Source organism: Rhinatrema bivittatum, chromosome 4, assembly GCF_901001135.1.
Source record: "Rhinatrema bivittatum chromosome 4, aRhiBiv1.1, whole genome shotgun sequence".
NCBI lineage: Eukaryota > Metazoa > Chordata > Amphibia > Gymnophiona > Rhinatrematidae > Rhinatrema > Rhinatrema bivittatum.
In genome coordinates, this window is record NC_042618.1 from 20,609,831 (window position 1) to 20,633,069 (window position 23,239).

At 42.1% G+C, this 23,239-nt stretch overlaps 1 protein-coding gene across 2 annotated transcripts in view; it reads right to left on the bottom strand.

The window, feature by feature from the left end:
• Positions 1–1,902: 1,902 nt before the first annotated feature.
• TC2N (tandem C2 domains, nuclear) overlaps positions 1,903–23,239 on the bottom strand; it is a 110,709-nt gene continuing 89,372 nt past the window's right edge. For both annotated transcript variants that reach the window (XM_029597810.1, XM_029597809.1), the window contains 3 exons: positions 21,768–21,882; positions 20,051–20,250; positions 1,903–4,121 (listed from right to left, as the gene is read on the bottom strand). In XM_029597810.1, the coding sequence (XP_029453670.1) occupies positions 4,011–4,121; positions 20,051–20,250; positions 21,768–21,882 (426 nt within the window). In that variant the 3' untranslated portion in view covers positions 1,903–4,010. The remainder of the gene's footprint in view (positions 4,122–20,050; positions 20,251–21,767; positions 21,883–23,239) is intronic.

Consider the following 23,239-nt stretch of genomic DNA (forward strand, 5'->3'; position numbering starts at 1 on the left):
CCAGGAAAATACCAGCGCCTGCGAAGAGCAGCAGAATGCACAATACTTGGCAGGACCTCACCTTTGTTTCTCTCTTTCGTCCTATCTTTGCTTTTCCGACTCTCTCTCTCTCTCTGGACTCAATTTTCTTCCTCGCACACGTCACCATGTGCCTTGCTTCAGAGTGCGTTCAGCGCTCTCGCTTCCTCAGCTCTGGTGATGCACATGATGTTGCCTGGTTTAAGCTGCACTTCGTGGCGAGTACCATTTTTTTTTTGCCAGCTGCCGCAGACTCTGCTAATCTGCAAAGTCCCTACTAGTATTCTGCACTTCATGAAAACAAACAAACCCCCCCCCCCCATTGGCTCAGTTGCCTTCATCATACCCAGCCCAATTTCCGCTGTACAGCCTCTTTATCAGTACTTTTGCATCCCTATGAGACTCTATAACAGAATATCCCTCCATGGTGCTGTCCAATATCGGGGCAATTTTTTTTAAATTGGCTGCATTGGGACAAGTTCGGGGGTACTTTTAATGCACAGGGCTTTGCACGAATTTTCAAAGGGAAGATAGGCATGTACAGTACCATTTTGCTTCAAAACTTGCCGTGGGTATAAGGTACCTGGGAAGATTTATACCTCCTTTCCATCCCTCTACAAACCTGTTTCCCCACTGATATTTACATTACAGCCAGAAATACCCAACCCATTTTGATCCCAGCAAGAAGGAAGAGAATGTAAGAGGTGCTCTCACTTTACAGAGATTTTTTTTGTATTATTATTTTTTTTAATAGGTAATTGAATTCTAAATAGTTGTGAAGGCCACATAAACCCTGACAACCGGAGCTGCTGCTCACGGGTTTCACTCTCGTGCGCGCTAATTCAACCCCTTTTTGTGTTGTTCCCATCTGTTCGATAAACATGCATGTTATTTCTCTGTGTAAGAATGCAAGCAAAGATCAGGCAGGTTGTTAGGTCAGAGACTACATTTATTACTTCAGAACTAAATATACAAGATACACAAGATCATGCTCTCAAGTTCTTGGGAAGGCAGAGGTGTCTTGGCCCTCTATTATTCATCAAATGATGTGGCTTTAAAGGCTATTTCTTATGAGGAGAAGGCACCAGAGCCTCTCTGTACAAACTTGCAAGTGGTCCCCTGACTCCTGCTCAGGTCGAGTGCTAGTCCAGGAAAGGACTCGGCTCTTATCAAGATTTCTGCAAACAAACAAACAAACTGTATTTCGATTAACCCCGCCACACTAGAACCAGCCCAGACAGTATATGTATCATGGCCTCTAAAATTTCTGCCTCTGTGGCCAAAAAAAAACAAAACAGCAAGAGCTATTCAGGCTGGCTGGAGGATTTTTTTATTCTGTCCCAGGGAGATTTTTCGGACGAGGGGCCCACGGGCTTGTCCTTTCTAGCGGCGAACGCAGCAAACTATTGTTCAAACCAGGGCGAACCACGAGTTCCAAACCTGGTCCTGCCCGGATTCTGTGCGTCCCCCCTCCCCCCTGCCTCAGTCAAGTCTGCTGTGACTGGGCAGGCAACAATCATCTCTCCTCTCCCTCTTTGGGAGTTTTCCTGCGGAGGAGCAGGTGCCAGACACGTGCTGGGCAGCCCATCCAGCTCAGAGGTAGCCGTATGAATATTTCACAAGTGCAAAACTGCTATGTACACTGAAATCACGCTTCAGTGAAAGGTCCTCTACGAAGCCAAATTACTAATACTAAAAAAAACATTGGGAAACCACAAGGCTAACATGTCACGTCAGAAGTGTTATCGATGCGGTCAGACCAGCCGTAAGATGCTCTTGCGTCATCTCCTGGCCCTCCCACTTTATCCATTTATGATTTTATTGCTCCTATTTACTAACATTTTGTGAATCAGGAGAGCCCGGCTTAGGCCACAGGCCTAGTTTACTGGGGGTGTCCTCATGCGTGAGTCTATTCCACAAAGGGTTTGTTTGGTTTTTTTTTTTCAGTGGGCTCTGTGTTGAGAAAACCTGGTTCGTGAATTGGGCACCTAGAAACGTCACTTTCTCTTTTCAGTGAAACCTAGCTCTTCCACGGAGGCCTGTCCTGATCAGTCATGGATTGGGTGTTTGGACGCCTAAAACTAAAGAGAGAAAACATTGTTGATCCATGCTGGATGTACCCTTTGAATGTCAGTCTCCTCCCTTTAAGAATCTCATAGGATTAAAGTGGGAAGGCCTTGCTGCTTTGAGCTTTGGGGTGAGCCATGCTCCATAACTTGGCGTCTCAAGAACTTCCTCACCAAAGTCAATAAAGGTCCTCCTAGGTCACCCATTGCCATCTATGGTAAACAGTGACATATCTCACAAAGGAGCCTGAAGGTGACAGCACTGAAAAACAGCGAGGGCTGCTGGAATAAGCAAATATACGTTAATTAAATGGGGCTGAAGGTGGGGGATCTGCATTTTTAAATTTATGCTGAACGGAAAATCTGCATTTTGGTCAGAAAAAAAAATAATTAAATGTTGCAAAAAATTATTTGTTCTCAGTAAAAGCCCAGCACCGAGAACCTTGAACTAATCTGCACCTTATAGTGTACTAAGTTTAATGTTAATTTATTTATATACCGTCAATCTGTAATACAATCTTGGCGGTTTACAATAAAATCAAAGTTTTACAAATACATAAAAATCTATTTATACATAAAATTCAAAATCATATAATCATGCGGTACAAATAAAACCTCTATTCTAAAGTTCCAGAAACCTTCGATCTGTTTTCAGTTCATTGATGTATTTTTTTTTTTATTTGTGACGGAAAATGCAGTGCTAAATAACCAGATTTTCAAGCCTTTTTTTTTAAAAGCTTGGTATTTGGTTCCATTCTCAACTCTACTGGCAATAGTGTTCCATAACCTTGTGCCTGCCACTGAGATGGATCTGTCCCTTACTTCACTCAAATGTGCACCCAGAACAGACGGAATCTGCAAAAGACCTTTGTTAGCTGAGCTTAGTGACCTATTAGGTGAGTACAAATGTAATGATGCATTCAACCATTTTACGTTATTATTATATGAGTTATGTATATTTGTCAGTGTTTTATATTGAGCTCTGAATACCAGTAAATGAATGTGTATGAATAAATATAGTTAATGTGCAGAACACATGGTGCCCAGGGCTCGAGGTACTGAAATACTTTCTCTTCCAGCGATTCTCCTACACAAAGTGCAAAGGTTAAGTTAGACTGCAGCACTGCTATTCTACTGTGGTAACAAAAGAACACCAGTTTCCTTGTTGCTCAGCACCTAAGACGACTGGGTTTGGCAGTGGCCTGACTGTTGAAAAAGGAATAACTGAAAACATTAATGAAGCATAAAAATCTGTTTTGTTTTATATTAAAAACAAACAAAAAAAACAAAACCAAAAAACCCAGCAGCACACAAATCAGGCAATGCTTTATCTACCAGTACTGAATTGTGTAGACTTGCATACAGGCAGGTGTTCTTCTGGTAAAGCAGGGGCTACGTCTCATTGCACCTCCAGCAAACAAAGAGGATGTGCACTACTGCTGGAAATTCAGCTTCCTCCTGGAACAATGAAACGTGGCTTCCGTGCAAAGGGACAGACAGACTCTGAACAGGGTCCCGTCCACATTCATGTAAATACTAGGCCGTTATTCACCTTAGCGCCAGTCAGTGGGGAGCGTAGCAGAACCTCCTATTCAGCGCCCTGCCCAAATGCCCGATTCCAATGGACAGTACGAGATACACTAACACAGCCCCGTTAACATCTGCTTCTGACCTTGCAGATAGTTTTAGCCTGGTGTTCCTTACACTCAGTAGCATTAGATCTTGCTTCAGTATGTGACTAACCCTTAGAGTCATTCCTTTGTCCTGGGGCTGATACAGGTTTCATCATGTCCTGGTTCGCAGGTACTTTATGTCTATCTAAACACTAGATAGCAGTAAATTACCATGCTTGTTTGTTTAAAAAAAAAATATATATATATAGCATGCAACTTTGTCTGAATCATTTGGAATTTGATCTTTGACGTCTCAAGATGGATTCAGCTTGTGCCATTTTATGACGACCTTTTCAGGGTTGGTGATGGTGTCTGTCCACTGCTCTGCAGCTTCACTGCTGTTGCTGTCACTACTTATCCAGATCTGAAAAAGACAATTAACAGAGCAACCAGTCACCCTTCAGGAACACTGCAAAGCCAAGGGAACGTTAAGACAAATGATACCAGTTCCGCTCATAGGAATCTCTCTGCAGGTCTGAGAGGGTTGCAATTGTAATTGAAAAATTAGTGACATGCAGGAAATGGAATAGCCAGAGTACAAATTAGGCTCAGGGGCCAGAAAAACTTTCAGTAAATACAAAATGATAACGTTTTCTGAGATGTCGCAAGTTATTCTGACACGAGACTTAAACATGAGATTGTGTGCTCATGTATGTTCTGTAAACCCAGTTGCTATGGATGTGAGTTTACATCATAAGATAAGAGACCATTTTGCAGCAGACGCATATATTAATGAGAAACAAGATGGAGGAGTAAGAGTAAGTAAGCTGCTGTTAACTTTGCTCGTAGGAGGCTCACTGAAAGCTCGGCAGTTAAACAGCTAATTAGGTTATTAGGCTGCCATCTTGGTAGACCGGACAAAATGGAGCCAGATGAGATGTGGGAATGGAGGAAGATAAGAAGTAGAAAGGATTTCCTGCTGGTGAGAAGGGGCAGTAAACAATGACTTGTATTACATGAAGCAATTAGTGAGCAGATTCTCATCTGGTGCAAGGATGCTGACTCAGGCCAGCATTTCACCAATAAATATATTCCAAGCACAACAGAGTCATTAATGGTATTCCCTGCCTGTTTTATATATATATCTACACACACATATATATATATATATATATATATATATATATATAGACACACACACAGAGCAGAATCGGAAGAGATAAGGTGTTACCTACTTAGCCACTAAGAGGTGTTCGAAACTAGAACCCAAGGTGAGGCTACAGATAGGAAGAACCAGAGATGAAGACAATGCACATCAAAAAAGCAAAATTGCTAAGCTGAACAGGTATTCTCCACCCCAAGCAGGATAAATCAGCCACAAGTGGGTGACATCATTTCAACAGCGTCAAGAAGGACCCATGCTGGACTGAAGTATTGCAGTCTTCCTTCCCTCTGAAAGATTGCTCATATTTAATAAAGATTTGAATAGACCGCAGTCAAAATCTCAGATCAGATTTTGGTTGATTTTATTGTAAAGGTTTCGGCTGTGTTCTTTCCCTAGTCATCGGTCTGGGTCGATGCTGCTGCTGTTGCGGCAGTTGAGGGCATTGGTAAGGATACAGATAGCATCCCCTTCTAGAGCAGTGGATCTTAACCTTTGTTCCATCGTGACACACCTGACAGACAATGCTCACATGTGCGACACACTGCTCAATACAATCTATGGCTGAAATTAAAAAAAAAAAATCCTAAGTATTACATTTATCGTTAAGAATGACACAAGGGAAAGATGTGTCATTCTCTTTAAACAGAAATCACATCATTTTTTGTACAAGCTGTTGTAATGTGCCTAGGGTCAGGAAATTCCCACTCACAGTGAAAAAACTCTGCAAAAAAGGTCATGGTTTTAGGCCTATTGTATCACCTGCTGGGTTTAGGCTTGGCCCTCAGAAAGACACGAGTAAACAAAATACAATTACAATATAGTAAATCTCCCATACCAGAGCATCACTAACTGCCAGCAGTCAAACACTAACAACCCTACATATGAAAAAGCAACATATGTATTACATTAGGCCCTAAAACACCATTACACCTCCTTTTAGGAAAACAGAACAAGCCAGGCTGCTATAGATCTCTGCACAGAACCTATATGCTAGCAGCATACCTTACTTCAGTCACACATGCAGAGCACAGTAAAATACAGAATAAAGTATAAACAGAAACAAGCTAACAAGAATTTAACTGGAAACCACATGCCAGACTCTGTATACAGTACAACTATGGAAAACAGTAACGTTACCATTCCTCATAAAAATCAAGAAATATAAAATCAATAGTTGTAAAACTATACTAATAAAAAGAACAAATTTCAAAACAGCTAAAGATTAGTATATCCAATAATTAAAAACTCAAAAATCCTCTGCTCTCCATACCTGGAAACTTATGAGTTCTGGGTGCCCTGAGATTGTCATGAATTAGCAGGAGTAGAGGAGGAAGGTTTTTGCTCACAGACTCTCTCTCTCTCACACACACACTTTCTCTCTCTCTCTCTCTCTCACACACAGGTTCAATCATACACACACACAAACACACACATGTGCTCTCTCACTCATCCCTATTGGCTGCGGAGGCAAACGCTGCTATGCCTTCTTCTCCTGATGATCAGCTGCTCCTCTTCTTGCTCCAGGCCACACTGTTCCTCCTGCCGATTAATCAGGCCCAGGGCCGATGTTTTTCCTACGTCGGATGGTGGCATGTTCTCTCCTGAGCATATGCAGGCCCACCATATACCATTTCCTTTTCCAGGCCGCACAAGCAGGAAGGAGATTCCATTCTGCTAATGCCTGCCGCCCTCTGCTTTCACCAGCTTGGGAAATACTGACAGCTCGGCCATGGAAGGAGGTTTTTAGCATCTCGCTGAGGACTGAAGGGAAGGGAAGAGCAGCCAGGCCAGTGGAGGTTGGCGACACTGGTTGAGAACCACTGTTCTATTGGATAAGTATTGTCTTCCATACTGCTTTTGCTGATACCTTCTGGATACCCAGGATTACTCTGCAGTGGATGCAGAAAGTGTAGCACAGTGATCTTTTGATTATATTTACTGCTTCTGTTACTTTCTTCCTGAAGAGATTATGGACTGTGCATCTGTCAGTTTACTGTGCACATCCTCCCAGAGTCCCAAAGCTTGCAGCCAAGCTAGTCTTCTGGCTTCAACAGCAACTGCTGATGTTCTAGAGGAAGTGTTATAAGAATTATAGACTGATCTAATAAAGTGCTTGCCACATTCCTCAGCTTCATGAATCCCAGGCAGGAACCACTACATCTTATCTACTGAAGTAGATTCTGCTAAAGTTTGCAGCTTTTGTAGAGAAGCTTGCATTCATTAGACCATATGCAGTAAAAAAAAAAAAAGGCTATCCTTGAATTAATCATGGCCGACTGAAAAATCTTTTTTGCTATATTATCTAGCATTCTGGCATCCATAGGAAGAGGTGTACTGGAATGTGTCTTTCATTGTTTTACTTTTTCTTAACACCAACTCTGCTACTATTTATTGGTGAGGAAACTGCACCTTAAGATGACTTTGAGCCAACTGCACTTGGAGATTGATATTCAAAAGCTCTTAGCTGAATAAGTAGGACTTATCCAGATAAGCAGCAGCCATTGAATATCTGGCTAGGTTCAGCGGCTGCCACTTAACTGGATGTGTCACTTATCCAGCTAAGTTTATAGCCAGATATCTCATGGGCGTGCAATAGGCGTAATGGGGTGGCGCTACTTAGCCAGATAAATTATCTGGCTAAGTAGCGCTAAGTAGCGGATATTCAGACTTAGCCAGATAAGTTATCCATCTAAGTTAGACATGATCAATAGCAGGTCTAAACTAAGATGGATAAGACTTATTCGGCTAAGTAGCGATTTATCTGAGGATATTCCGCTGCTTAGCCATGCAACTGAATATCTCATCTAAGTTGGCTGGATAATTATAGCCGGACAACTTAGATAGCTGGCTATATTTTGAATATCAACTCCTTGAATTTTAATTTCCTTGCCACTGGAAGGGTGGTTAACAGTGTTTTCCATATTCTTGCTTGAAGTTCCCCCAGAAGTCTATAAACTGGATGCTTGGATGACTCAGTGTATTTAAGTAACCCAAATACATCCTCTCTAGGATCCACTTCTTATTTAAAGGATTTTTCCTGCCTGGTTTGGCCTCTGTTGGAATCAGGATGCTGGGCTTGATGGGGTCTGACCCAGCATGGCAATTTCTTATGTTCTTATAAGACATATATTCAGGAGGGGGTGTACCCTTAGGGGTCTGAGGCAAAGGATCTAATGGAAGATCTGTGATCTGTTCTTTTCTAAATGACATAACAGTCATATGACAATTATAAACCCTTTTGAGAGTCAGATAATATAATGGAGGGTTTCTGGCATGGATCTATCTTTAGACTAAGTGAACTTCGGAGACTGAGAACGGATTTGTGTTTGTACAATATCATCCCATGTCTGATAAGGAGGAATAGTTGTTTGAGTGCCCAACCTGGAAGCCATGGTGTCCAAAACTGGAGACATTTCTTTTGATGGCAGAGGTGGTGGAACTTTTGGCATATTATAAAAATATTTCCTCACAAACTTCAACCACATTTTCTCTAGAAAGGGGTGGCATGCCTTCTTCTGTGGTGGAACCATTGGGAAAGAGTCATTCGATTCCAGTATTAGGCTTGGCATAGCCAAAGGAATTTTTTTGTTTTGTAGGTAGATCCCCATGGCAACATGAGTCCTGCACTATCAAAGACTTTTATGCACCTCTCTGCGTCAAACGTTTGTGGCCGTACAGTCAAATGGCTCAACTTGCCTCCCACTTTGATGGAGGTAGAGTGGTGTCTGTGCAAAGCGTGCATCAACTTATGGCGCTTGGCATGAATGGACTCTACCTTTTTTAGTTCAGGCATACTAGTTTAGGTTTCCTCTTCTTCTCTGAAACTGATGACTGAGGGGACTGCAGAAAATCCCTTCTGGCCCTTTGAGACATATAAGAGCAGGCCTAACAGGTGAAGGGCCTAAACACCTTACACAATAGTCATGACAGTCCTTGAGGACACCCCTTAAATCCTGGCATGGCAAAGACAAGAGAGGCCAATTCGAACTCAAATCGCAAAGTTTAAACAAATAAAAATGTTTGGGGGATTTTTTTGAAACTTGCAAAAAATAAATTAAAAATTAAATGAAGAAAAAAAATAAAGAAAATGTTTCAAAAAATAATTTGATAAACAGCTAAGAGAGAGAGCACCAAAAAATGTATCCATTTGCCACAAGTGTATGAAAAGACTCAGGAGATTCATGCATTCTCAGAAAAATATCGATCTTTCTGAGCTCTGAGAGAACTTTTCTCTCTTGGTACTGTTTGGATGATTTATCCTGCTTGTCCATAAAAGACAATTATTACACCACCGAGCACTTTATAGCTGCTCACTGTGCTGCATACTTTTTGCCAAATGAAAGAATATATGAACATAAGTTGTGCTATGCTGGTGAGACCAAGGGGTCATCAAGCCCAGTATCCAGTCTCCAACAGTGGCCAATCCTGATCACCAGGAATTACCTGGCTGATCCATTCCTTCTTGCTCACTTCCAGGAAAAAAGCGATGGTTTTCCCCAAGTCTACTTGGCTAATAATTGTTTATGGACTTTTCCTCTAGGAACTTGTCCATATACTTTTAAAAGCTATGATAGATGCCTTTTATCATATCCTTTGGCAATTCCACAGCTTGATTGTACACTAAGTACAAGAATTCTTTTTCCAGTTTGTTTTGAATCAGCTACATAAGAACATAAATTTTGCCATGCTGGGTCAGACCAAAGGTCTATCAAGCCCAACATCTTGTTTCCAACAGTGGCCAATCCAGATCACAAGTACCTGGCAGGATTCCTAAATTACATAGATTCAATGCTGCTTTTCCCAGGAACAAGCAGTGGATTTCCCCAAGTCCATCTTAATAATGGTTTATGAACTTTTCTTCCAGGAACTTGTCCAAACTTTTTTAAACCCAGCTACACTAACAGCTTTCACAACATCCTCAGCAATGAATTCCAGAGTTTAATTATGCATTGAGTAAAAAAGTATTTTCTATTTGTCTTAAGTATATCACCTAGTAACTTCATTCTATGTCACTTAGTCTTTATACTTTTTGAAAGCACAAACAACAGACTCATGTTGACCTGTTCCACTCCACTTATTATTTTATAGACCTCTTATCACATCTCCCCTTAGCTCTCTCTTCTCCAAGCTGAAGAGCCCTAACCTCTTTAGCCGTTCTTTGTAAGGGTAACGTTCTATCCCCTTTATCATTTTTGATGCCCTTCTCTGTACCTTCTGCCACATCTTTTTTTTTTTTTTGAGATGGGGCAACCAGAACTCATAGAACACTCAAGATGTGGTTGCACTATGGATGTATTAAAGGACATAATGACATTCTCAGTTTTGCTCCCCATTCCTTTTTGAATAATCCCTAACATTCTGTGGGCTTTTTTTTTTTTTAATTTGTATTTATTTGTTTTTTTTTATACAGGTGTTCGATCTGGAATATCACATCTGTTTACAGTGTAAATGAGGTTTTTAGGAGAATGGGGAGGACGGGTGCTATTTATTATACATTGAGGCTTTATAAAACATTGAACTTATTATACATTGAGGCTTTATATTAGGGGGAGCATTATAACATGCAGGGAATTGTTGAAGGTATTTTACAGTATAACATGCATCATGGTAAATTACAGTACAGCAACATAAATGGTGGTGAGTATCATTTCTCATTAGGTGGAGATGTAACTTGTAATTGTACTTAATAGTCATTAAGTAGTGGTATATCTTGTACCTGTACATAGATTAGAACAAACTATAACTTATGTTTATCTAGTAGGAGAGAGACCATTGATGTCAGTGAAAGGGATAGAAGGGAGGGACAGGGAAGGATAAGCTAAGGGTGGAGGAGGGGAACTAATAACACAGTATCTAGGGGTCTTTGCTAGGGGGAAGAAACACTGTATTGTGGAGATCTTTTTCCCGGCTGGCTATGCTTAATACGGAGCCCAGCATTGTGTAACAGTAGCTTGGATTGTTTTTTTTTTCCCCATGTGGCAATTGTCCACATTGAATTTCATCTGTCCAGTTAGATGCCCAGTTCCCCAGTCTGGAAAGGCCCTTCTGAAGTTCCTTGTAATCTGTTTATGTTTTAACTCCTTTGAATACTTTTGTCATCCGTAAATTTGATTGCTTCACTTATTATTCCCTTTTCCAGATCATTAATAAGTTAAAACACCACTGGTTCCAGAAAAGATCCCTGAGGCCCTCCACTATTTACCTCTGTTTTCTATCTTTTAAGCACTGTGAGTTCCCTGGGAAAAGGACTATATCCCAACAGCATCTCATCGAACAAAGGTACAGCTACCAACACCAGCCCTGTCCCACCGAGCCTCGGTTTTGATGCAGGGGCCCAACTGCTGGGATGGAAAGGAAAAGTTCCTGCCACTTGTAGTAGCCAAATGTAGTATACAGACCAAATTTCTCTGTTTTGCTTCACCCAACATTTTGTTATCCCACAATTTGTTATCCCAGAGTATTTCCCTGTTCATTGTTTTGTTACCCAGGTTATCCAAGTTATTTCTACCCTGTTCATTGTAAAACAAGACTCTGTCTCTGTTAATGTCGCTAGTTGTAATGTAAACCGAAGTGATAATTAATCTCGTTAATTGAACCTTGGTATATAAAAGTTTTAAATAAATAAATAAATAAAAAAGATCAAAAGATTTTTTTTTTGTATCTATTATCGCCAACATTTTATTTCCACATAGCAAATGACAACGATAAAGATGAATTGCCCCATGCAAGTCTGCCCAGCTATTGCTAAATAAATATTCCAGCTGCCAGACAGAGGCTTGACTGCTTGTAGGATATTGCTGCTTTTGCAAGCAAGTCCTGTTGTCTATCCATCTTGGGTACATGACCGTATCATTTCCCATTCTGCAACACCCAGGCTCTTCCACCACCAGCCCACCCCAATGTCTTACCACCAAAGGTTTACAATAGTCCAAACACCTAACCGAAACTAATGAGGCTGTTATTTATTTATTTATTTTAGCTTTTTCTATACCAGCATTCGTGAGAGAATCACATCATGCCGGTTTACAATAAAAAGGGGAGTGATAAAAGGTATAGTGAACGAAATAAATAACAGGTGCTGAACAAAAAACAGTTACAGTTACAATACAACAGGGATAAGTACAACTAGGAGCAGAGAAAAAATGATAGGAAAATTAACATAATATATTAACCAGAAATTTGACGAGGTACATTTACAAAGATTTGACGAGGTACATTTACAAAAGATTATGGTATTTGCTAGGTCTTGTCCATTTGAACTTATTGTAGTTTTTTACGTAAGGGTGGTGATAGGAAGTAATGGTTTTCTGCATATGTGTAGTGATTGGAGGATGGTTAGAGGAGAGTTATGATTTAATCCGAGTCTGGGAAGGCTTTTTTGAATAGCCACGTTTTGAGTCTTTTCCTGAAAGTTGGGATGCAAGGTTCCCAACTTGCGCAGCAGCCTCACTGAAATCAGTGAGGCTGCTGCGCAAACTGGCCGCCTACGTCTACGTGACCTTGCTGGACATACCAGCCGCTATCCACCTGCCAGCATCAACTTGGTTGGTCTTGCTGGTTTCCAATTGGCTACTCTGAGGCCTGCAGTGGGACTAGCCTGTGCTTCCTTTATTGGTGACTTGCTTTCTTCTCCTTATCACCTCCCTGGCTGGTTCTGCTCTTGTAGGAGTCAAGGGTGGGCTGTTTGCAGTACTGCAGCCTCCCAGCCTTCTCTCTACCACTGTCCCCCGAGTGTGCTTGAATTCTGTCCCTGTGCTTGTTTCTGCCACCTCTGCTGGTAGGCTGACCAGGAGCCTGCCACCCTCTCAATAAAGGAGTATTTTCTAAAGTTTCTTCTGAACCTTCCTCCTTGCAACCTCAGATCATGACCCCTCTTGGTATTTGAATTTCCTTTTCTATGAAGAATTTCACTTTCCTTTACTTTACCGAAGCACAGGATAGACCCAATAACAGACAAGATAAACCCCACGATAAAGAAAACAATAAAAAACCCAAAACACCAGAACCAATGGTACAACGAAAACATCAGATCAGCTAAACGTGAACTCCAAAAAAAAAGAAAAAACCTGGAGTAACAACAAAACAACCACGCTACTGAATGCATACTGATCACACTTAGCATATTACAAGAAAAACTTAACCACAACGCAAATAAAGACTTCTACTCAAAAAAAATTCCAACACAACCCAAAAATGCTCTTCAATATTGTAAATGGCCTAAACAAATCCTCCAATGACCAAACATCACCAACCTCCAAGCAACGACTTTGCAGACTTAACGAAAAAATCAAAAACCTCATAAGCAACAACACGCAAGACCCAAAAATACAAATCAAACAACAAACTGGCCCAACTTTGATTCAGCATCATCACTGGAAATCCAAAATATCATCAAAAAAATGAATCCAGCTAAACAACCTATCGATAGCTTTGATCGTCTGTATGGGTATACTATCGAGCCATCAATAACTAAAACATTAACTGACATCGTGAACCTATCCCTCACAGAAGGAAACTACCCCGACTGCCTAAAATCAGCAATTATCAAACCCATACTGAAAAAGAACAACCTGGATCCAGAAAACCCACTAAACTACCGACCCCATTGCCAAAATCATCCACTCCCAACTAAGGCCTGGATTTATCAAAATGCGGTAAGTACCGCATGCGATAGCAAAAGGGGCGTGTTTTATGCTAATATAGCATTATTTATACCATTTCAGAATCTGCGATAAGTGCCAGACCTGTTGTATTTCCTGCATTCAACCACTGGGGGACCATTTTTAATGATCCCAGACACATATGTGTGTGAGAGAGAGAGAGAGAGAAAGAGAGAGAGAGACTGGCCATAATATCATGGCCCATAGGTAGGTATTTGTATCCCTATGGTAGGGCCACCTAGTAACTCGAGGTGGGGATTAGGTAAGAGTGTAGGGGATTAGGGGCCACTTTGACATTCTACGTGATACCTAGGAACAGAACAGTGGTCTCTTGTGAAGATTTGCTGGCCTTCGGAGTGAGGAAACTCACTCCAAGATGAGATTTGGGCAAGGTTCTCTCAGCTTAAGCTAGGCTGAGAGAACCTTGCCCAAATCTCATCTTGGAGTGAGTTTCCTCACTCCGAAGGCCAGCAAATCTTCACAAGAGACCACTGTTCTGTTCCTAGGTATCACGTAGAATGTCAAAGTGGCCCCTAATCCCCTACACTCTTACCTAATCCCCACCTCGAGTTACTAGGTGGCCCTACCATAGGGATACAAATACCTACCTATGGGCCATGATATTATGGCCAGTCTCTCTCTCTCTCTCTCTCTCTCTCCCCCCAGGCTCTGAACCTGTCAATTCAGCTGAAATCGGACTTACGGGAGACATCGCAAATGGCGATGAAACCTTACCGCACAGCCTAACGCAATCCAAAGAGGTGTTGTTAAAATCAGTGTTATGCCTGTGCAATAGCTCTTCGCAGACAGGCTAACCCAGCCCACTCTCCGCCCCTAACTCCTCCTATTTTTGGAATTTGCATCGCACCATACGATATGGTGCGATTGCATGCGGTAAACATGTTTTCGCATGCATTAAGGGCTTATCGCATGCGTTAACAGGGCTTTTCGCATGCGAAAACACCTTTTCGCATTTTGATAAATGACCCCCTAAGTGACCACCTGGAATGGAACAATACCCTACTTCCCACGCAATTCAGCTTCAGGAAACAACTAAACACCGAATCACTACTCCTATCATTAAACGTCACCGTGCTCAAAGGATTTGACAAAGGCCACAGCTACCTTCTAGTCCTACTAGACCTATCAGCAGCCTTCGACACTGTAAACCATTCAATTTTGATTGAATGTCTATCCGAAGTCGGTGTAAAAGAAAAAACCCTACAATGGTTCACATCCTATCTATCACAAAGGACCTACCAGGTGTCAATCAATGACACCCTCTCAAAGAAAATAAACCTTGATACTGGAGTTCCCCAAGGCTCCGCACTATCGGCGACACTCTTCAACATTTATCTTCTCCCGATATGCCACTTCCTCTCAAACCTTAAACTGACTCAATTCATATATGCTGATGACATCCAGATACTTATCCCAATACACAACTCTCTGGAAGACACCTACAAAAAAACAGCCAACTACCTCACCAAAGTAAAGCAATTACTAACCAACATGAGACTTATCCTAAACATTGATAAGATAGAAATAATCATGCTGGATAGAAAGAATAACCCTATGCACATACCAACACTTAACATATCGAATCAAAAGTCAGCAATCTTCCCTGTCACCCATGCCTTCAACTTAGGAGTAATAATTTACAAGGAACTATCATTCAAGAACCACATCTCCACAAAAATCATAGACGAGTATCACAAACTCCTAACCCTACGACACCTAAAACCTTTCCTTTCCCCCAACGACTTCAGAACAGTCCTCCAACTACTCATCTTCTCCAACCTGGATTACTGCAACTCCCTGCTTTTCAACTTACGTCTCACCACCATCCGACTGCTCCAAATCCTTCAAAATACAGCCGCCAGAATACTCACAGGAATGAAAAAATACGATCACATTACTCCGACTCTCGTATCACTACACTGGCTCCCAATAAAATACAGGATAGATTATAAAATACTATCCATAATACACAAAATAATATATTAAAAAAAAACAAATTGGCTAAGTGCATCCATAAAACTACACTCACCAAACCGAAATCTCCGTTCAGCTAAAAAAGGTTTATTAAAAATTCCACCTGCTCGTCACAAACTTACCTCAACTCGGAAGAGAGTCATATTCCTAGGAAGCCCCGAACTATGGAACTCCCTCCCAACCGAACTGAGAACACAACAAAACTTAAAAACCTTCAAAAAAGAACTAAAAACTTGGATGTTCACCAAACCCTACCAAAACACCCTATGAATCTTTGATACATCTTCCCTCCCTATCGACCCATATAAACATGCAGACCCAATCCAAAACATGTAATTTAATCTGTACAATTTACAACCAAGCTATGTTTACAATGAATAAGATAACTATGTTAACAAGCGTATGAATTTTTGAACACTGTTAAACATCGAAACTTTGTAAACCGTTGTGATGGCGAAACCAAATGACGGTATATAAAACTCGATAAATAAATAAATAAATAAATGTGGTATCATGTGTTCCATAAACTTGCCTTCCTCCAGTGAGTGCATTTTGAGCATCTTAAGCCTTTCTTTATAGAGTTTTCTGAACCACTTTCATGTTCTTGCATAGGGTCGACCTCCAGAACTGAATACAGTTCTCAAGGTGAGATCTCACTAGTGCACACTCCCCGAATTTTATTTACGGAGGTTGATATTCAGTGTCACTTAGACAGTTAAGTTTCAGCTTAGGCAGGTAAATGGTACTATATGAATATTCAACTGCACTGAGTAGACACCATGAAGCCGGCTGTTAATCCAGCTGAACAGTTAGCTGGGTAAGTGAGGGGGCGGGATGGAGGTGTTCCAGGGTGCGGTTGCTTATCAGGCTAACTTAGCCAGATAAGTGACAATTTCCAGCCTTACCCAACTTAATTAGCTGGATAAAGACTAGGACAGTTAACCTATAAGATACTAGAGTACTGTATATTCCGTGGCATGACTGCACCGCCAAATACCTCAACCAAGTTAGCCGGACAAGTTTATCTGGCTAACTTTCTCAGACGAATAATGGTTGAACATTGGCCTCAATCTGACCCAATTTTAACAACTGAAAATTCACAAAACCCCAGATAACAGCTAAAACAAAAACAGGAGACCTACCATCACTCACCTTCCCCCACATTCACTCAACGCGGAGAAGCAGCTGCATCATCAGCAGCAGCAGCAGTCTGTGCATGCTCATAGACCCCAGCCCTCTGCGTGGGACTCCCATTTATCAGGAAGCCTGCGCAAGAGGCAGAGGCAGGGTGTTTAAATGTGTGCACAGACTTACTGACTTCGCGCTGACTGCTGCTACTGGTTACAGGTCGGAGTAGAAACTGGAGGGTGAGGGAATGGAGGTCCATGCAGATGGGAGGGAGGAGAGGGGGAGAACGGTTCAACTAATTTTGTGACTCCATTTGGGGTTATGACCCACAGTTTCAGATCCATTGTACTAGTGATTTATACGAGGACAATATTACCTCCTTTTTCCTGTTGATGATAGCTCTACTGATGCAATCGAATACCCTGCTAACTTTCCCAGTTGCTTTAATACATTAACTGGCTACCTAAGGTCATTTAAGATAGTTACTCCTAGATCTCTTTCTTGTTTGACAGTTTCCAGTTCTTGTCCTTCTAACTGATGTGTGGCTAATGGATTTTTGTACACCAAATCCACCATGTTACACCTTTTAAGTACTGAAGCTCATTTTCCAAACCCTTGACCGTTTTTACAGCTTTTTTCATTTCCCCTTTCAGTTTTTACAGCCCTTCCAGCATCTCAATTCTCTTACAGATTTTGGTATAATTTGCAATCAAGCCTATGTTTCCTTCAAGCTCTTCAATAATGTTGCTAACAAAGACATTAAAAAGAACCAGTCCCAGTACTGAGCCCTGGGGTACTCCTGCTGGTCACTTTGCCACGGTGGGCTCCACCTACCAACACTCTCTCTGTCCTGCAGCTCAGTCAGTTCCTCATCCAATTTACATCCTTCTGGCCTAGTCTTGTATTGTTCAGCTTTCTTGCCAGTGTTTTATTCAGAACAGCGTCAGAAGCCTTGCTGAATTCCAGACAGACAATGTCCACTGATAGACGACGTCTACTGCACCTCTCTGATCTTTCACTTTGCACATCTTTTTTAAAGAGCTCAATCTAGACTAACTGTAATGCCCTGGGCTGCACTAATAGGGTGTGTAATTAGATCTAACAAAAAAATACATAAAATCAAGTCTGTCTGAGAAGAACACTACATGTTGCTTGGTGTCCTGCACGTCACATGTTCTAAGAGGCTGCACTATCTTTTTCACTAGTGGTGTTTCCATACACACTTCTAGCTGAGGTTAGACTAACAAGATCTGTAGTTGGACTGATGCCTCCCCATCCCCACTTTTGTGTAGCAGGACTACATCCCACTCTCCTCCAGTCCCTACATCTTGGAGGACAAATTTGAAAAAAAAGAGTTAGGAGGGGCATGGCCAGCTTGCTATTCAGCTTTTATAATCTATCCTGGGGTGCGTGCCACCTGATTCCTTGTCTGTGTAGGTGTTAAGTACTTTTAGTATCTCCTGCTCCGTAACTCGGTTTGTAATCATTTCCCATTTCTTAATTCCGTTTCCCCACCTTAGGTTCAGCACCCCTCTCTTTTGTAAATACAGAGCAAAAGAAAAAAAAACTTACTTAAGATTTCTGCCTTCTCTCTCTATTTTACCTTTTCCCCTCTTGGTTTTTCATCACTTCCTTACATATCTAAAGGCGGCTATCGTCTCTCCCTTTTATCGACTGGCCAGTTTTTTCCTTCATTTTAGCCATTGCTCTTCTAACCGCCCTCCCTGCCTCCCTTTGCTTTTACCTGATAATTTTTCCTGTCCTCTTCCACTTGCATTTTTTGTATATTTTTTTTTTAAACACTAAACTCTTTGCTCTTAGAGCACCATATTGGTTTCTTTCTAACTTTGTTAACCTGCCTTGTACAAAGATTTTTGTGCCTTCTCAGTGTTCCCCTATACCCTTCAGCTCTCGGAATCCTATGGCTCATCATCAAGAAGTCGGCCTTCCTGGTTCATTTCAGCTCAGAGTTTAATGGTGAACCACACAGTACAGTGATCACTAGACCCTACATTTTCCCTTACCATGAGGTCAGCCATGTTGTCTCCAATTGTCAGTACCAGATCCAGTGCAGCCTCCGCTCTAGCGGGCTTCTTCCACTGATTTCCTGAAAAAAAGCTCCTCGTAGGTCATCCAACACCACCCCCTAGCTGCCCTGGAGGAGGTAGGCTCCAGTTCACATCTGGGAGACCGAAACTGCCTACAAACAAGACCTTCCCCTTTTCATTGTGTGTGTGTGTGTGTGTGTGAGTGATTGTGTGTGTGAGTGTGTGACTGTGTGTGAGACTGTGTGTGTGTGAGAGAGTGTGTGTGTGTGGTTTCGCAGTGACCCACAGTAATTCAGCTTTTACTTTTGATTCACTGACTACAATTGCATTCCCAGTATGAAGAGCCAGTCCTCCCAATCTTTTCTCTTCTGAGGAGATTCCCTTCTGAGAATTTCTCTGCCTGACACTATTGTGCTGTCAGCTCCTGCATGTTAAACTGCTGCTGCTGTAATTTCCAAGGACAGTAAAGGGTTACATTTATAATGCTGCGAGTCTCTGCACTCCATTTCTGCCCTTAGGGGTAGAGCTTTAGGAAGAAAAGCTTTAACGCAGATGTAATTCATACCACCGATATTTCTTTCCCTCACAAATGCTTCTTGGCTGTACTGTAAATTGATATTTTCACTCTCCAACATGGTATTCAGGGCTTTGGAGTGCTAGTGAAAGGCTGTTTTGTTTTATTTTATTACAGTGTAGGTTTGGCTGGGTATCTCTGGCAAGGAAACCCACTGTGCCCTTGGAGTCGTGACCAGGAGCAGGGTGTCTCTGGAAGACACTGTCATCTGTGAAAGGGAACCTGGCAGAGTTTCTACCTTTACTGCTCGCCCCGTCACTGCACAGGGGTTTCCATGTTTTCCATAAGGAGAGGGTGTAATATCACAGCAAACACACAGCTTTACCCGCTGGAATGGGAGAAACATCCCAAAGGAATCCCTGACATTGCCCTGGGGTAAAACGGAGAAGAGAGATCCTCTTATCCATTCAGCACAGAGACTCGCATATAACTCCTCCTCAACCACTCCAGGGAAAAAGGTACCTGTGTGCTTTAACATGAATAAGGCTCTTTTATCCAAAAGATGAGTTCAAATCGTAATACAGCCTTGTAAAAATGCAGTGTATGCGAAATGCATCTATTTCTTCAGCGGCAGAGATGTTAGCCTCACATCGAAGGGCTACATCTTCTCATCACACCAGCTTTCAGGGCTTTCGTGCATGATCCTGAGGTTATCTCCGAACCCACTGATTACTGAACATGGTTAAGAACTTAAGAATGCTTAATTGTGTTGCCTGTGTGTAGTGCAGCGTTAGTCGTGCTCGCCCAAAATGAAAGATGCAAAAAAAAATTTCTGAAACCAACCTGTCCCAGGAAATGTTTCCTTCTCATGGAGCTTCTGCTGTAGAGTTTAATTAGAAAATTGATTCCTTGTTCCTTCTGTGTCACGGGGAAGACCATGGTTTCTCCCCACTGCACCTGGGAATTGCTAGGCTTCAGCGGGCGGGTCTTCTTCTTGTAAACCAAACCTTCCGTACTAAACATTTCTGCCTTCACAAAGAAATCTGGAGGGTGAAAATTCAGAAAAGTGATGCAGTTATTTTCCCTAAACAGGGGAAGGACAGGAGTCATCGCATCCATGTGAGAAAAGGTAATTGCAGAAATACGTCTCTGAAGCACACAGGGGCAGATTTTTAAAGAGTCACTGGGCAGCCGAGATAGCCCAACGAATCTTTAGGATCATTTTCATTTGCAACTCAGCCAGCTGAGTGACAAGAGGCTTAAAATGTTGCCGGCTATGGAAGTGCTCAGAGAAGACCAGCTAAGTTGTTGCTGACCAAACTCCATCTCCCATGAATGCCCACAGCTGATAAAAACCGGTCGTCCAGTGAAACTAGGTGACTCGATTTAGCAACTCTACATGGGAACATTTTCACCACGAGGATCTAGTTGTCTAGCACCTTAAGTTAGCTTGCCATATCCTTTGGAATATTAGCCCTTACAGCTTTATTTACATTTATATCGACTTCTTTTTCTTCTAATTGCCTCTCACTCTGTTTTATTTCTTCAAGCTATAGTATCTTCAACTACAACTGCACGACTCGCTTACTCACTATCCTGCAGCCTGGAACATACGTGCGGTGGGTGAGAGGGGAGGATTCCACTCGACCCTAACATTTGTACATCGCATGACATTTTTGCCCCTCCCTCTGTCTCCCTTCCCTCTATCTTCCAGCAGTGCATTCGTCTCTCTTCCATGGATGAATGAGCATGACCGAGATACCATGCCACCGAGTCAGGAAGAAATTGGAATAAAATGGCCCCTTACAAGTGACTCACACACTGGAGTGACCACATAGCTTCGTGTCCGTGGGTACAAGTTGAGCCCGTCCTACTTTTATCCCATTGCATGCTGGGAGATGTTGTCCTGCTTTCATTAGGGAGGTAAAAAAAACAACAAAACAACACAGGTCTGGCTTGGCCCACCTCTCTAGACATGGAGCTGTGCAGTCACCCGAACCAGAATTCTCCCCCTCACCAGGGGATATTTATTCATATTCATTCATATTCTCTCTCTCTCTCTCTCATATAGATATAGATATATATATATATATGCTTTTGAAACTGCTGCTTGATTTCTGTACCACACTAGGACAGGCTTATAAATGCACATCCTTTCACTCATTTTTACCAGCATTTAAGCAATTAACTACAATTACGGAGCAAGTCTCAGCGTTAAAGAAATCAGTTACTTGAATCCAAGAGACTGTTTCCTTCCTGATGATATCCCTCCAGGAAGTGATCCGTACAATCAGCAATGGGATTGCTTATTGCGGCGGTTACTACCCCTACTACCCCTAACTTATCAGCTAGATATTCACTTGGATGCAGCTCCATCACTGCTCTCTACATTAATGGTGGGGGTGGAAGGGAAATAGAACCAAGAGCTAAGAGAAACAGATAAGTATGAGAGAAAAAAAGTGTGTGAAGCTTGCTGGGCAGACTGGATGGGCCATTGGGTCTTCTTCTGCCGTCATTTCTATGTTTCTATGTTACTGCCTTGAAAGCATTCAGTACTCACTCAGGGACAGTGGTGTGGATGAGCCTGGTAGGTTCTGCGCTTTAAGAATCTGTAACTGAATCCTGCTGTTTATTGCCTGGAAACAGGTTCCTATTTGAAGTTCAGCAGGGCAGACCTGCAATAGGAACAAAGTACATACAGGTAGTTAGTATTTATACAAGTGCGCACATACATATATACAAACAGAGGCCTCCCCGGTCACCTGTAGTACTGACGCCACTGGAATCTCTGTAAAAATTTGCAATCCATATATTACAAATATAAGAACGAACAATGTTAGCTGGATATGTTTTTTTCTGTTTTTATGATATTTTTTATTTTTGTGATACTGATGTATTTTTAAATTTTTTTGTATATTCTTTGTTTTACGTAGGGATCTGATGTATTTTTTTTTAATTTGCTTCATAGGGAGACTTGATGATGTTCTTATTGTAACTCGCTTAGGATACTAGATATGAGGGGCATACGTTTTTTTTTATATAAATAAATACATTCATTAAAGGTTCCAAGTAAGGGATAAGGTCACCCAACGTATAAAATGTTTTCTCCGTCCTCCCTTTTACTGATGGTGTGGTGGATGGTGGATCTTGAAGACGCCCCCTTCCAGAACAGGGACTGGCTTCTGCCCTGGAGTTTCACAGCCTCTGGTCCCAGTCCGGTGACACAGCGGTTGTGCTGATGTGTAACTGGCTAACTTCAGGCGAGCTCTACGGCGTCAGCCGGTTAACTCATGCGACTAATTCCGCTCTTCTCCAGAATGCATCCATCTTATCCGGATAAATTCTAGCCTGGTAACTAGGGCTGAATATAGACGTTATCCGTCTAAATAGCTTTTGAATATGGACCTCGGGAAGATCTGAACAGGGACAATCCAGAGGGGGAGGGGGACACATCCTTCCCCTGTACTTTTGATAACTTCTGGAGCGGGGGGGGGGGGGGGGGGAGGGGAGAGGAAGAGGGATGGAGTTGAACTCTCCCCTCTACCTTCTGATTATTTCTGGGGGTGAACACTTCCCATTGTGTATGGCATCCATAATTTAAACCTGGCCCTGGTCCCCTCCCACTGAGTCTTCTCTCTCCTGCTCCCACCCTCTCCCATGGCTCCTTTCAGTGTCCTCTTCCTCACGCACCCCCATGGCCCTTTCCTGGCGCCTCTCCAGCTCCTTCCTCCAAGATCCCTTTCTCCTAATCCCCCTACCATGGCCTCTCTCTCTCCTGTTTCTCCCCCACTGGCTCCTCTCTCCTTTGGGTCTAGCTAGTTAAAATCAAGTTATCCGGCCCCACATGGCTGGATAACTTTAAACCAAACCAGTGATATTCAAAGGTAGCCAGCTAGGTTTAAAGCACTCCAGCTAGTTAGCCAGGTAACTATTTATCCCGCTGAAAATCCAAGACAAGTTATCTGGCTAACTTGTCTGCTCGCTGGCTTGCTGAATATTGGCCTCTACAGAAATGCAATACTTGCTGTCACC